This window comes from Alosa pseudoharengus, unplaced genomic scaffold (genome assembly GCF_046254945.1).
Source record: "Alosa pseudoharengus isolate Yale_2024_CS ecotype anadromous, Long Island Sound unplaced genomic scaffold, YU_APseudo_1.1 YU_APseudo_1.1_scf_7, whole genome shotgun sequence".
In the NCBI taxonomy this organism is placed as follows: Eukaryota; Metazoa; Chordata; class Actinopteri; order Clupeiformes; family Clupeidae; genus Alosa; species Alosa pseudoharengus.
In genome coordinates, this window is record NW_027468859.1 from 10,606,613 (window position 1) to 10,619,277 (window position 12,665).

The 12,665-nt window shown below is 44.9% G+C and overlaps 2 protein-coding genes across 3 annotated transcripts in view; both read right to left on the reverse strand.

Moving 5' to 3' along the window:
* LOC143109358 (syntaxin-binding protein 5-like) overlaps nt 1–170 on the reverse strand; it is a 99,047-nt gene extending 98,877 nt beyond the window's left edge. For both annotated transcript variants that reach the window (XM_076272070.1, XM_076272069.1), the window contains exon 1: nt 1–170. This exon is cut by the window's left edge and continues 91 nt beyond it. In XM_076272070.1, the coding sequence (XP_076128185.1) occupies nt 1–41 (41 nt within the window). In that variant the 5' untranslated portion in view covers nt 42–170.
* An 8,699-nt stretch (nt 171–8,869) lies between these two features.
* Nucleotides 8,870–12,665, reverse strand: part of adgb (androglobin) — an 87,764-nt gene continuing 83,968 nt past the window's right edge. Inside the window, 4 exon segments of the mRNA XM_076273200.1 lie at nt 8,870–9,134; nt 11,713–11,896; nt 12,096–12,180; nt 12,358–12,408. Of these exon segments, the coding sequence (XP_076129315.1) occupies nt 8,952–9,134; nt 11,713–11,896; nt 12,096–12,180; nt 12,358–12,408 (503 nt within the window). The 3' untranslated portion in view covers nt 8,870–8,951.

Below are 12,665 nucleotides of genomic sequence, written 5' to 3' on the forward strand. Positions count from 1 at the left end.
GTTAGTCCGTCCAGCACCTTCCGGATGTTAAACTTCTTCATGCTCCTCTCCGTGAGCACGCGATGCCACGCTGGACCGACCACACAGAATCACAGATCTCCCGGAAAAGATCAGGGGATGTGGTGGGGGTGCGCCACGCTCGCTGGCTTTTCGGTGATTCTCCCCAAAAATCTCACATTTTATACCGTGTTGTCTCCGCGGTCTCCATGTCCGAATATTCGGCCGTCACCAGAGCAGTACGCGTGAGCCAGCTTGTTAATTTAGAGCCTCTATATTAGTGCTTCAGTCGGAGTGGTCACATAAAGCGTCGGTACAGTTCTCTCCTCCACCGACCACTGTCCTGCTGCGTCTCTCTCTCTCTCTCTCTCTCTCTCTCTCTCCCTCGCTCTTTCACACACAGCTGCAGCGGTGAGCCTGCGCATTTCGCGCGACACCCGGATGTTTGATAAAAGTCGCCGCCTGCCGCTCCGGTGACCGCAACGGAGTACGCGCTGTCTCCTGCCGTCACATTGCGCCCGTGCCTGCCCAGCCCCGCCCATTGCACCTGGCGTCCCGAAGATGCTTCAACCAAAAGCCACAACGACGCTACAGAGGCAAAATGTCTCACATAATATTATAAAACCAGTGTGAACAGATGTAATGTAATCCAATCTCATGTCTCAATTCATGAACAAATGCAGAACAAAAACATTTCATTTGACACAGGCTGTGCAACAGACATTGAAACAAACCTTTTTCCATCCTGATCTAACAAGGCAGGATAGGTTGAGTGTCTGTGTGTCTATGTGAGTGTGTGTGTGTGTGCATATGCATTGTTTAGGGCTTGTACCTGCTGTCCCTGGTCCTGTTTCATACTGAGAGGGGGAAAGTAGGAGAACTGAAACTCCTTTTCTTGATCACTGGCTCTGCACTTGCTATACCTCAGCAAAAAGTCATGATTGTGCGAGCGTCAAGATCTTGGCATCGGCACAGTGCAAAGCCTGCAGTCACCTGATAGAAAATCTCTCACCTTTTTACTTACTGTGTGGGTAGTTCTGAAGTTTTGACACAGGTTGGTAGAAACAGGCTCCTTGTCTACAGATACCATGCTGTTCTGTCCCATGTATGTTTATGTGTATGTGTGTGTGTGTGTGGGGGGGGGGGGGGTTGTGTGTGTGTGTGCACATGCCTAAAAGAGATATCCTATGCTGATGCTGATGTATAACACATGTTTTGTTCGAATCAATATGGCAGCAGGACACCAGATTGCCCCAGTGACTTGACTAATTACACATGCAATTACAGTCCACATCAAAGGGAGGGAAGAGAAATGAGGAAGAGATGCAGAAAGACACAAGAGAGAATGAGAGAGAGAGAGGTCGAAGAAAGAGAGTGTGCGAGTAAGAGAGAGAAACAGGGAGAGAAACGGAGGAGAGGAACAGAGAGGAGGAGGGAGGAGGAGGAAGAAAGAGAGGGATCTTGTTATAACACTGTGGCACTCTGACGTCAGCCCTTGTCTCCTTGTTTAATAATGAGCGTAATTAATACAGATGAAGTAGGTTATGATCCTCCCTGGGACACCATCATCACCAACACCACCACCACCATCATCACCACCATCACCACCACCATCGCCACCATCACCAACATCACCACCACCACCAACATCACCACCATCACCACCACCATCATCACCACCATCACCACCACCATCATCACCAACATCACCACCACCACCACCACCATCATCACCACCACCATCACCACCACCACCACCATCATCACCACCACCATCATCACCAACACCACCACCATCACCACCACCACCACCATCACCACCACCACCAACACCACCACCATCACCACCACCACCACCAACACCATCATCACCACTACCATCACCACCACCATTATCACCACCACCAACACCACCACCACCATTATCACCATTATAACCACCATCATTATCAAGACCACCACCAACACCATCATTTACATCACCACCATTATCACCACCAACACCATCATTATCACCACCACCATTACCACCAGCACCAGCTCAATTCAGCATGTGAACAAATACAAGGAACAAGTAATTACATTTGCTAAATACATTTTTAAAAATCCTGTTCAGGTCCAATGCAATATACACCTGATATCACTTAAAACACATTTAAAGATCACATTTCTAAACAGTGCACAAAAGAGAAGACATACACTCGTTGGGAAAGATATACACACTGAAATGCACACACACACACACACACAGGCATGCATGCACACACACACACACAGAGAGAGAGGCATGCATGCACACAGACACACACACACAGGCATGCATGCACAGACACACACAGACAAGCACACACACATACACACGCACACACACATACACACCCACACACACACACACACACACAGACACACACACACACACAGAGAGAGAATGCAGTCAGGCAGATGTGCTTTGCTTGTGACTTTGGGTGCTGCCTGGTATCATAGGCTCAGATAAAAGAAAGGTGTCCACTCATCAATACCTGCACCATTTTTAGACATAATGTGTGCTTGTGTGTGCGTGTGTGCTTGTGTGTGTGTGTATGTGTGTGCGTGCGTGTGTGTGTGTGTGTGTGTATATGTGCGCTTGTGTGTGTGTGCGCGTGTGTGTGTGTGTGTGTGTGTGTGTGTGTGTGTGTGTGTATGTACCCACGCATGGAGTGCTTGCTCTTTTTTTCTCACTGACGCTTAAGCACGATTGAAACAGCACCACAATAGAGCGCTAGGCCCTTATAAGGCAATGGCTCTGGGTTTCTGTCACACACACTCTCTCTCTCTTACACACGCACACAGGAGGTTGGGCTGCTGACTGGAACATCAATGGTTTAATTTCACACCTTTGTTGGACGCTTCCCATTCATCTAATGAGCAAGTGTGTGTGTGTGCGTGTGTGTGTGCGTGAGTGATAGAGGGTGTGTGACAGAGAGATTGAGGAGGGGTCTGTTTTAAGTATTTAGCCTCCCATTCAGGGGACTATTTGCTGGCTTTGATAAGACCTCCATTGATGGGGTTTGTATGGTGCATGTGTGTGTGTGTGTGTGTGGTTTCTCAGGAGGGCCAAAGGGCACAGGGCTGTTTCCATAGAGAGGGAGCTGCTTCCTGACTGGAATAACCTTTGTGTGTGTGTGTGTGTGTGTGTGTGTGTGCACGCCTGTATGGTGCTTGGTTGTATTTAAGTGCACAATGTAAGTCCGCCAAGGTAACTACAAACTTACTACTGAAACCTTACATTCACACACACACACACACAAACACACACCACACACACAAACACACCCACCATACACAGACACACACAGAGTCAATTTTCTGAAAAAAAAGAAGAAAAGAAACATTGACAACAGAGGATAATACATACTTTGATCTAAACATGGAAGTACATTTTACAGCTTTCTTTCAAGCAATCCTCTTTACCTGATGATATTTACATATCACCATGGCAACGGCACACATAACAATAGATAATTCCTCACATGACTGTCCAATCAGATCCACCGGTTTACACAGGGCTCCAGGCTTGGAGGCCTTTTATGGCAGCGCAGGTTAGTGATGAAAAGACTGCCACTCTGACATCACAGGCCCATGTTGTGTGTGTGTGTGTGTGTGTGATGGATCACCCAAGTGGAATTGTAAATATCTGTATTCATTCGCAAAATGTCATGAGTCATACTTGACGAGTGATTGAAGCGACTGAAAGTAGATGATGAGTGAAATAAACATAGTGGTCGTTTGCCAATGCCACGTTCTGGGTACCTGAGGAAGATAGAGACAAACAGAGAGAGAGAGAGAGAGAGAGAGAGCTGTAGCGTTGACGTGGCAGGCTTCTCAGATATTGGCAGGGCTCATGTCACACCGCCCTATAATGAAAGTGGATCTGCACTCTCATGTTATTCTAGAGGCCGTTCTGGTGGAATAACAACTAAACAACTGAATATACTCTAATTCTGTGCCCATAATACTAGACCTACAGATAGATGTATATTGTACAGGGTTCCCACTCTAAGTGATATGTAAAATTCCATGACTTTTCCCTGACTTTCCCTGAGAAAAAAATTAATTTCCATGACCTACTATATAATGAAGGGTACAATATACCGGCCAAAGATTTCAGAACAGTCGCATAGCATTCAAGAATATTTTAAATGGGCATTGAATAAACAAAATTGGACTAACCACAACTCAAGCAAGCAGTAAAGCTAACCAGATACACACCAATTCTGAGTGGAAATATATTTGTATTAATGTATTTTGGCAAGTATATTTTAAACTGCTACAGCAAAATTCCCAGATATTCCATAACTTTGTCCCCAAAATGATAAAATACCTTTCCATGTCTGGAATAGACTTTCCCAAATTCCATGATATTCCAGAAATTCCATGACCTGTGGGAACCCTGATTCCATGTACGGATAGATGTGTACTCTCATTAGATGATACATGTACTCTACAGTATACCTGCCTCTCTCCTCTTGCTGTTTGACCTCTGCAACCTCCCTGTAAAAAAACCCTTATTATTAAGTCCCTTTACGTCCACAGTTAAAGGGTAGTTCTGGCATTTTTCAACCTGAGGCCCTGTTGTCAGATGTCTTTTAAGTTCTTTCACTAGGGAAAAAAAAATGATGAAAAACAGAAGAGACTTCCATCGGTCATGTCCTTAATAAAAGTCCCTTTCCAGTGGCGGACAGGCAACACAAAGCAGCCCAGGGATATTCCTGTCCAGCAGCCCCGATTTGATAAGCCACATTTGACACATTAATCGATCAGCTAAACATTAAGTAGGCTATATTAGCCTATTGTTAGTGTTATGATGTATGAAAGTACCCTTTAATGAAGCAGCTGCATAAATAAGTAAAGCTGAATTGTGCCCAGTACCAGCTGTCTAAGGCTGGCCCAGACTCTGTGTCTGTGTCCCTGTCCAGCATGCCGAGCCGAGCGGCGTAGTCCCTGGGAAGCCAGGCTACGCCTCCGGGGTCATTTAGTCAAGTCTAGTAAGGTTTATTTATAAAGCACTTTAAAAAAACAACAGCTGTTGACCAAAGTGCTGTACAATCAAAAAGTCAGGACTTGATAGAAAACAGTAATGAGACAATTAAAAAACAATATATTGGAAACATTAAGGCTTGTAAAGCTGACACAGAGGCACATCAGGGCTCCCGGGGGTCCGGCGTGCGTTTAGGGCCAGGAGACGCAAGTCAAGACAGACATTTTGTAAGGTTAAGATACCGGCTGCCTCTCCCTTTGCCATCAGTTAAAGAAATCCCTTGTGTCCCATTTGAGCTGAACGTGATCTGACAGGATTCATGTGACATTGGCAAAGACAGGAGCATACACACACACACAGAGACACACACACTTTCCCTTGTATACACACATAGACACAGTTTCTGTCTTTTGTATGCACACACATACACACACAAGGAACAGTAATATATCAGAATTACTTGGGCTGTCAGACAGCCTGAGCAATGGCAAAGTCCAGAGAGGATTAAGACAGAAAACACACACACACACACGCTCTCCAGACATTTGTGCAGTGTCACAGTGAGAAAATGCTGAGCACAGGGCATGAGCAGTGTTCAACACCCACCAATAGAGGGCAGTATCACACCATTCACAACTTCAGTTCCACATTTACAGACAGTGGGACAGACACCATTACATCATATACCCTCCAGAATTATTGGCACCTCTGCTAAGACTAAGGTTTAAAAAACTAGATGTAGTAGTAGATGTAGTAGTAGATGTAGATGTACCGCAGAGCGGTACAAAATATGACCGCCGCCCAGTCCAGCACATTTTTTCCACAAAAATAAATCACGCTGAAAGGCCTATATGATTCTAACTGTCTCACTAAATTGCATTATCCACACTCAATTCTCACTGATATCTGCTAGACAACAAGTACCAAAACATGATTAGTTCATAGATTTCACATGTAAAATTCATTTTATACAACCCCACCTCCATCTTGCCTGTTCATAATTCTGAGAAATTCTTGAATTGTGTGCATGTGTGCATGTACATGTTTATGTTATGTGTGTGGGTGTGTGTGTGTGTGTGTGTGCGTGCTTGTGTGTGTGCCTGCGTATGTGCCTGTGCATGCAAGCGTACATATGTCTACTGTGTGAGTATGTGTCATACGTATGATTACTGTGAATGTATGTGTGTGTGTATATCTGTTTGTGCACATGTGTGCACATGAAATGGGTTAACATGACCCCTGGAGGCAAACATACGTAAAAAAATGGTCATCCTAGTCCCTACAGTTCTCAAGATATTCACAGAGAACTGTGTCTGCCCTACCCTCCTTTCGGGGGGTCCAGTCCAGCAGGGGGGCTACAGATCAAAACGAAAAACGACGGTTCCATGCTATCCATGTGGGGTTACATGCCCACCAAGTTTTGTGTACCCCGGTCTTTCAGTGTCCCGGGAATCCTTGTTGGTGTACGTCACTAAATGTACACATACATTATTTTATTGTAAGGCCCCCCATGAACGAAAGTACACAAAACTTGGCATGCATTCGGAGGGTGTCATAATGATCCTACACTTTTAATTTCGTGCAGTTTTGACCTTGTCAGCCAGAGATATTGTGATGAAAACACCTAATGTTTTGCTTTTTAATTTTTAACTAGGTGGCGCTATACATGAAATGAGTGGTTATGGAATGGGTTGACATGGCCCCTTGAGATCAACATACAAAAAAAATGGTCCTCCTAAACCCTACGGTTCTCGAGATATTCACAGAAAACTGTGTCTGCCCTACCCTCCTTTCGGGGGGTCCAGTCCAGCGGGGGGGCTACAGATCAAAACGAAAAACGATGGTTCCATGCTATCCATGTGGGGTTACATGCCCACCAAGTTTCGTGTACCCCGGTCTTTCAGTGTCCCGGGAATCATTGACGGAAATTTGGGCATGCGAAAAAGAAAAAAAAAAAAAAGAAAAAAAAAGAAAAAAAAATCGGACTAAACCTATATGACCGCCGCTTCGCTGTGCGGCGGTCATAATAATTGGTGATTTATTGTAATGTAGGGTGATACACAACGATTCAACCACACCTGACGAAGACTGAGTGGTCGAAACGTTGTGTATCACCCACCATTAAACGGGAAGCTTTAGAAACAGTGTGCGGATATCTTGATCTTTTGTTTTACTCAGTATTTCTAGTATCCAGCACCTGTAGAATCCGATTAGGGCTTATTCGCTAACACCGCCGCGGCCATATTGTTGATATGACATTCCAGTTCTATAGGCTATTCCAAAGATCCTTAATATCAACCGTCTACTGGCTATTCAATCGCCTGTAGCGCGTAGATTTGAGCTGAGCAGAGCACACGGCTTCATCTCGTCAATATAAGTAGATAAACTTATGGACCCATATCTAATAAGCCCTATAGATGTGCGTACACGTACACCTCTACACTTCAGCTTGATTTCTTGTGATGTCACAATGGAAACAATGAGAAAAAATCCAACCTTTAGGAAAAACAAATGTATTCTGAGAATAAGGAAAATCTAATAAAGAAGTAAATATTTTAGCAAAAACACGTCACCCACAATTCTTTTTTATACCTCCTTTTAGCCAACTTTACCAAAGGTGCCAATAATTCTGGAGGGTACTGTACACACACCAGTGGGCAGGGAGAGGCTTGTTAAACAGCATCAAAAAGGCACCCAGTTTCAGTTCCTGAAAATCACAGCCAGTAGTCCTTTTAGGCAAGTCCCTCCACACAGCGGCCATATTGTAACGCTTTTTGGGCACTTATCGGGCATCTATTTCGGACAGAACTGCGGGTGCTGCAAAGCTTCACAAATCACGACACACCTCGCTCCAGCTGTGAGATCACAACACATGAGTGGCACAACGTGTTCAGAACATACCACATGATTGGCACAGTGTATTCACATGTCAACTTTTGTCGGTGGAAGGGGCGGAATACGTGTAGGCTAGACGACTGCCATGTTTGCGTTACGAATGAACCCCATACATTTCTATGGGAGATTTTTTGAGTGCTGGTAGAAACTCTTTCTTCCCAGTCACATGTGCAGTGGCAGGCATTTAAAACTAGCTTTCATAAGCCGCTAACAAATCCATGTCAGTCATTTCTTGCAACAAATATGGTGATTAACTTCATCACTAGGAAGGCAATGCTGCTGCTAGTTTTTCCCATGGTTTGTTGAAAACATATTTATGCTGTATGTGCACGCAGACTGCAATGGGACCGCTAGGATGCACATTAAAAGCCTCTTGACTTATACATGAGAGTACTCTGCACTCATACAATAATTAAAATCATTACTGGTATATTGACGTCAGCAATCTTTTCACAACAGTCGGCAATCACGGCAGTCTTTTCTGGCATGTAGGATCAGTAAATCCGTCTGTTGGTTGGTGTGGCCACTACTGATTTGAGAGCTGTGGATTCCCACGCCTCACACATCCCAAAGAATTCGGATGTTCAGCAACATCAAAAACTCTGATGTCTCTCCCTTCGGGATAAGTGTGTGTGTGTGTGTGTGTGTGTGTGTGTGTGTGCAACTGCTACAGTTGCAAGAGAGACACTGAATTTATCCAGCTTGTGTGCACCCTGAGCACAACCCACAGATCAATTAAAACGACGTGTACTGAACTGTGCACTCATTTTACACCCTGATACTGACACGCGTGCAGGCACGTCATATTCAAAAACACAGGTCCAACAGACAGATACAGAGACACAGACAAACACAGACCAAGAAACAGCACTGTATATTAACTTTTAATAAATAACCATTTAGGGAGCTTTTCCACTGGGTATGAAACAGAAGCTGCTGTACTAATATATATCTAAGCCATTTGTTCAAAAACGAGAGCAGCTGCAAGAGTGGACAAGACGTATGCGAGAGTGAACGAAGAGGTGTGTGTGTGTACGGGGGGTCATTTCTTCTTGCCGGCACTCTTGCGGGCGGTGGCCTGCGCCTGGTTCTTCTCTTGCTCCATCTGGCGCAGGGCCTCGTGGGCGGCCTCCTCCTCGCGCTGCTGCGTCTCCTCCACCAGGAGGCGCTGGCGGAACTCCTCCCGCGCCTCCAGCACACGCTGCCTATGCTCCCACAGGGAGATCTGGGGGGGAGGAGGAGAGGAGGAGTGGAGGGAGAAGAACAGTGGGGGGGGGGGGGTGGAGGAGGAAGAGGAAGGAGAGGGAGAGAGATGAGAGAGAGGAGTTGAAGAGAGGGAGGAGGAGAGGGAGAAAGGAGTAAAGAAAGCGAGGGGAGGCAGACAGAGAGGGAGAAAGAGAGGAGATGGAGAGGAAAGTGGAAGAGTTTTGGATGGATGGAAGCAGCATAAATAGTTGGAGGGGGATAGACAGAGAGAGAACGATAGAAAGGTTGAAATAGATAAACAAAGTTATACAGCAGTGTGTGTGTGTGTGTGTGTGTGTCTGTGTTTGTGTGTGTCTGTGTGTGTGTGAGAGAGAGACCTGAGACCTGTATGGCATTTTCTAATAAATGGTACCTGCTCAACTCTACTTTACTCTACTGGGTTTTGGTACCAGGTGCTTCCTTTTCCCCTTATAATGTAGCTGGATGCCATAGCGACACGTCAGCCCACTACCACAGTCTGTATCAGTCTGTATCACACAGTAACAATTGTAACAATAGCAACGATGGATGAAATCAAGGAGATCCATTCATTCCTAGGGAGAACGTGTTGCACAGAAAGTCCTCTGTCGCTTTGGTGCATTTCTCAGATCAGAATTGAAATTCTTAAAACTGCTTGTTCAAACTCCATATCATCTCATCTCTTGTGCACATCATAAAATCAATTTCTCCCAATATTGTACAACAGCAAATGCTTTAGTACATCCATGCAACTGATTATGTACAAATGTTTGCTGTTTTTTACATTTTCAATTGCTACTGTCATGTTGGTAAACATGCACTGTTCTAGTTCCATGCTGAATAGTCCTCCTATAAAACAAAGTTCATTGCTTGAGTTATTACATGCAAATGTGTTGAACTAGTTGTCATAACTAGTTGTCATAAGGGGTGTTTCCTATTTTTTTTTTACTGTAAATTTACAATCCTGTAAAAGGCTTTGCTTTCTTTATACTGTAACAATGTGTCTGTCAACAAACTACAGTATAGTACAGGACAAATGTAGCCTGGGAAAAACCCAGTCCGTCTGGCCAAGAACCCATTCTAGCCTTTCTTTTACAGTATTGTCTATGATTCTAGCCCATTTTCAATTTTCCTAGATCTAGGCACCAATCAGAACCCTTGAGGCGGGCTATACACGATGACCCTGTTGAAGAAGCCGGGTTTAAAAAAAAAAAGAAAAAGAAAAAACCCATCAACGATGGCTGCTGCCGCTTGTTTGAAGCTGCTATCTTATGTTGCAACTGCTTCCTTATGTTGGAATAGCCTATGCAACATTGTACAAACATGTAAGGGATACCTATGTGATATCTGCAACAGTGCTACTGAAAACGGTTTGATATTCTGTTCATTTATAGGCCTACAGTAGCTGGACACGTAGCCGACAGAAAACACATACTCTTGAATTGGTGTGCTATGCGAGCATAACTCGAATCGAATGCGACACTTAAGTGTTTGCCTTGAAACAATTCCGGCATAATTGCTTTGAACGTTTTAGTCTCTCGTCCCCCATTCCTGCTTTATGTCCCGGTCAGCCAGAAAGGATGAATGAAACAGAATGCTCGTTTGAACGTGAACGGTTTTGTTCAGAGCTGAAAATGCAATTGTGTTTGACAGAGGGCAGATGTAAATTGCTAGTGACAAAATATTAGCTTTCAGTGTGGCATGATGTCTTTGTAAATTAGCCTACGTTTAATTAAAAAGTGGTTAATTCTTCCTGCTTCTCCCTACAACCAGACAGTGTTGCAAATTGTGTGTTTCCGTCACCCTGTCTCTTTCGTTGCTCTGATTGGTTTTTGGCCTCTCCTATTGCGTCCGAGGCATTTTGATCGGCGTCCGTTTGGGAACGCCCTTTGGAAATGGGCTGTGAACGAACCTTCCCCAGACCCACTCTCAGTTACGACTGAGAAGGGTCTGGTTTCAACCGGTCTAGGACAAATGCTAACATATGCATATTCAGTGTCTTGCAATCAACCCCCCCCCCCAAAAAAAAGAAAAAAGTTTAAAAGAGTAAACTGTCATATTGACAACGTGACAAAGCAGTTTGACTACCTTGTTCATGAACAATGGCATAAGGACTTGTCATTATGATTGCACTGTCAGTTTCATTGGCATAAATACTTGTTTTGGAGACATAGACTAAGCATTTTGACAAATATACATGCTTTTGCAGTGTGCAGTTTGCACTAATTGTTTTGAAAGAATGCACTGACTGTCATGCTAACATTAACGATAATTTGAGAAATACACCAAAACGACTGAGAAAAACTGTAACGTTAACTATTGTCGTGCTAGGACTGATAGAAGGGTTGAGGCAAGATGAGCAGACCATTTAGAGGATTCTGCCAATGGATCTGGATATGGCACCTCTTTGCTGTTTGTGAAGGCATGTGTAAATGTGTGTGTGTGTGTTTGTGTGTGTGTGTGATGTCGTAGAGCTGGATCTGGTGCCTCTTGGATGTTTGTGAGGGTATGTGTAAATATGTGTGTGTGTGTGTGTGTGTGTGTGTGTGTGTGTGTGTGTGTGTGCGTGGGCGAGAGACCTGTATGGCGTCATAGAGCTGGATCTGGCGCCTCTTGAGCTGGCGTCGTGCGGCCCGCTCCTGCTGTCGCCGCTCCAGAACCATGTCGCGCTGCAGACGAAACTCTTGGATCCGCTCGGAATGCTCCACCCGCTGGCACTCTGCAATGGCCTCATCCTTCAGGAGGGGCTGCGAACGAGTGCGTCTAGAGAGAGAGAGAGAGAGAGAGAGAGAGATTTAACATGCCTTTGTCACCATTGTCTAGTCTCTCTACATGCAAAGATACACATAACATTAAAACCTTCATCCTACAAATGTTACACTAGTACATGAGTAAGAAAAAAACAGTCAGATACAGAGAGAGAGAGAGAGAGAGAGAGAGAGAGAGAGAGAGAGAGAGAGACCTTATGTACGGTGTGTAGTCCATGGGAGCAAACTGAGCAGCATTGAAGAGATTCATATCTTGGCAATCCGGAGACTGCTGGAAAACTGACACACACACAGACACACACACACACACACAAAGTAAGTTTTATTTTAGCAAAGATGACAGCGCCCTCTTGTGGTGTAAGTCCTGCATGTGAGCAGAGTTCCATGCCTGAGTGCTTGCATCATCTCCTAGTCCCTAAGTGTTTTGTCCAGCGCCCCCATGTCCCGGTGACTCACCCGTGATCTCCCTGCACCCCACATCCCCATCGCTGACCTCGACTAAACCCACTGACACACGGGCACACTGAGAGGGCCATGATTTATGGTGTTCTGTGCGGGTGCCTGGGTGGCTTGTGAAATGTCTGGCTGCCTGTCTTGGCAGTGGATATGTGTGTACCTGTGTGTGTGTGTGTGTGTGTATGTGATTTTGTGTGTGTGTGTGTGTGTGAGTTTGTGTATGTACGAGATCAAGTGTGTATGTGCGTGTGTGCTTGTGTGTAAGTGCTTGTGTGTGTGTGTGTGTTCTTGTGTGTGTGTGTGTGTGT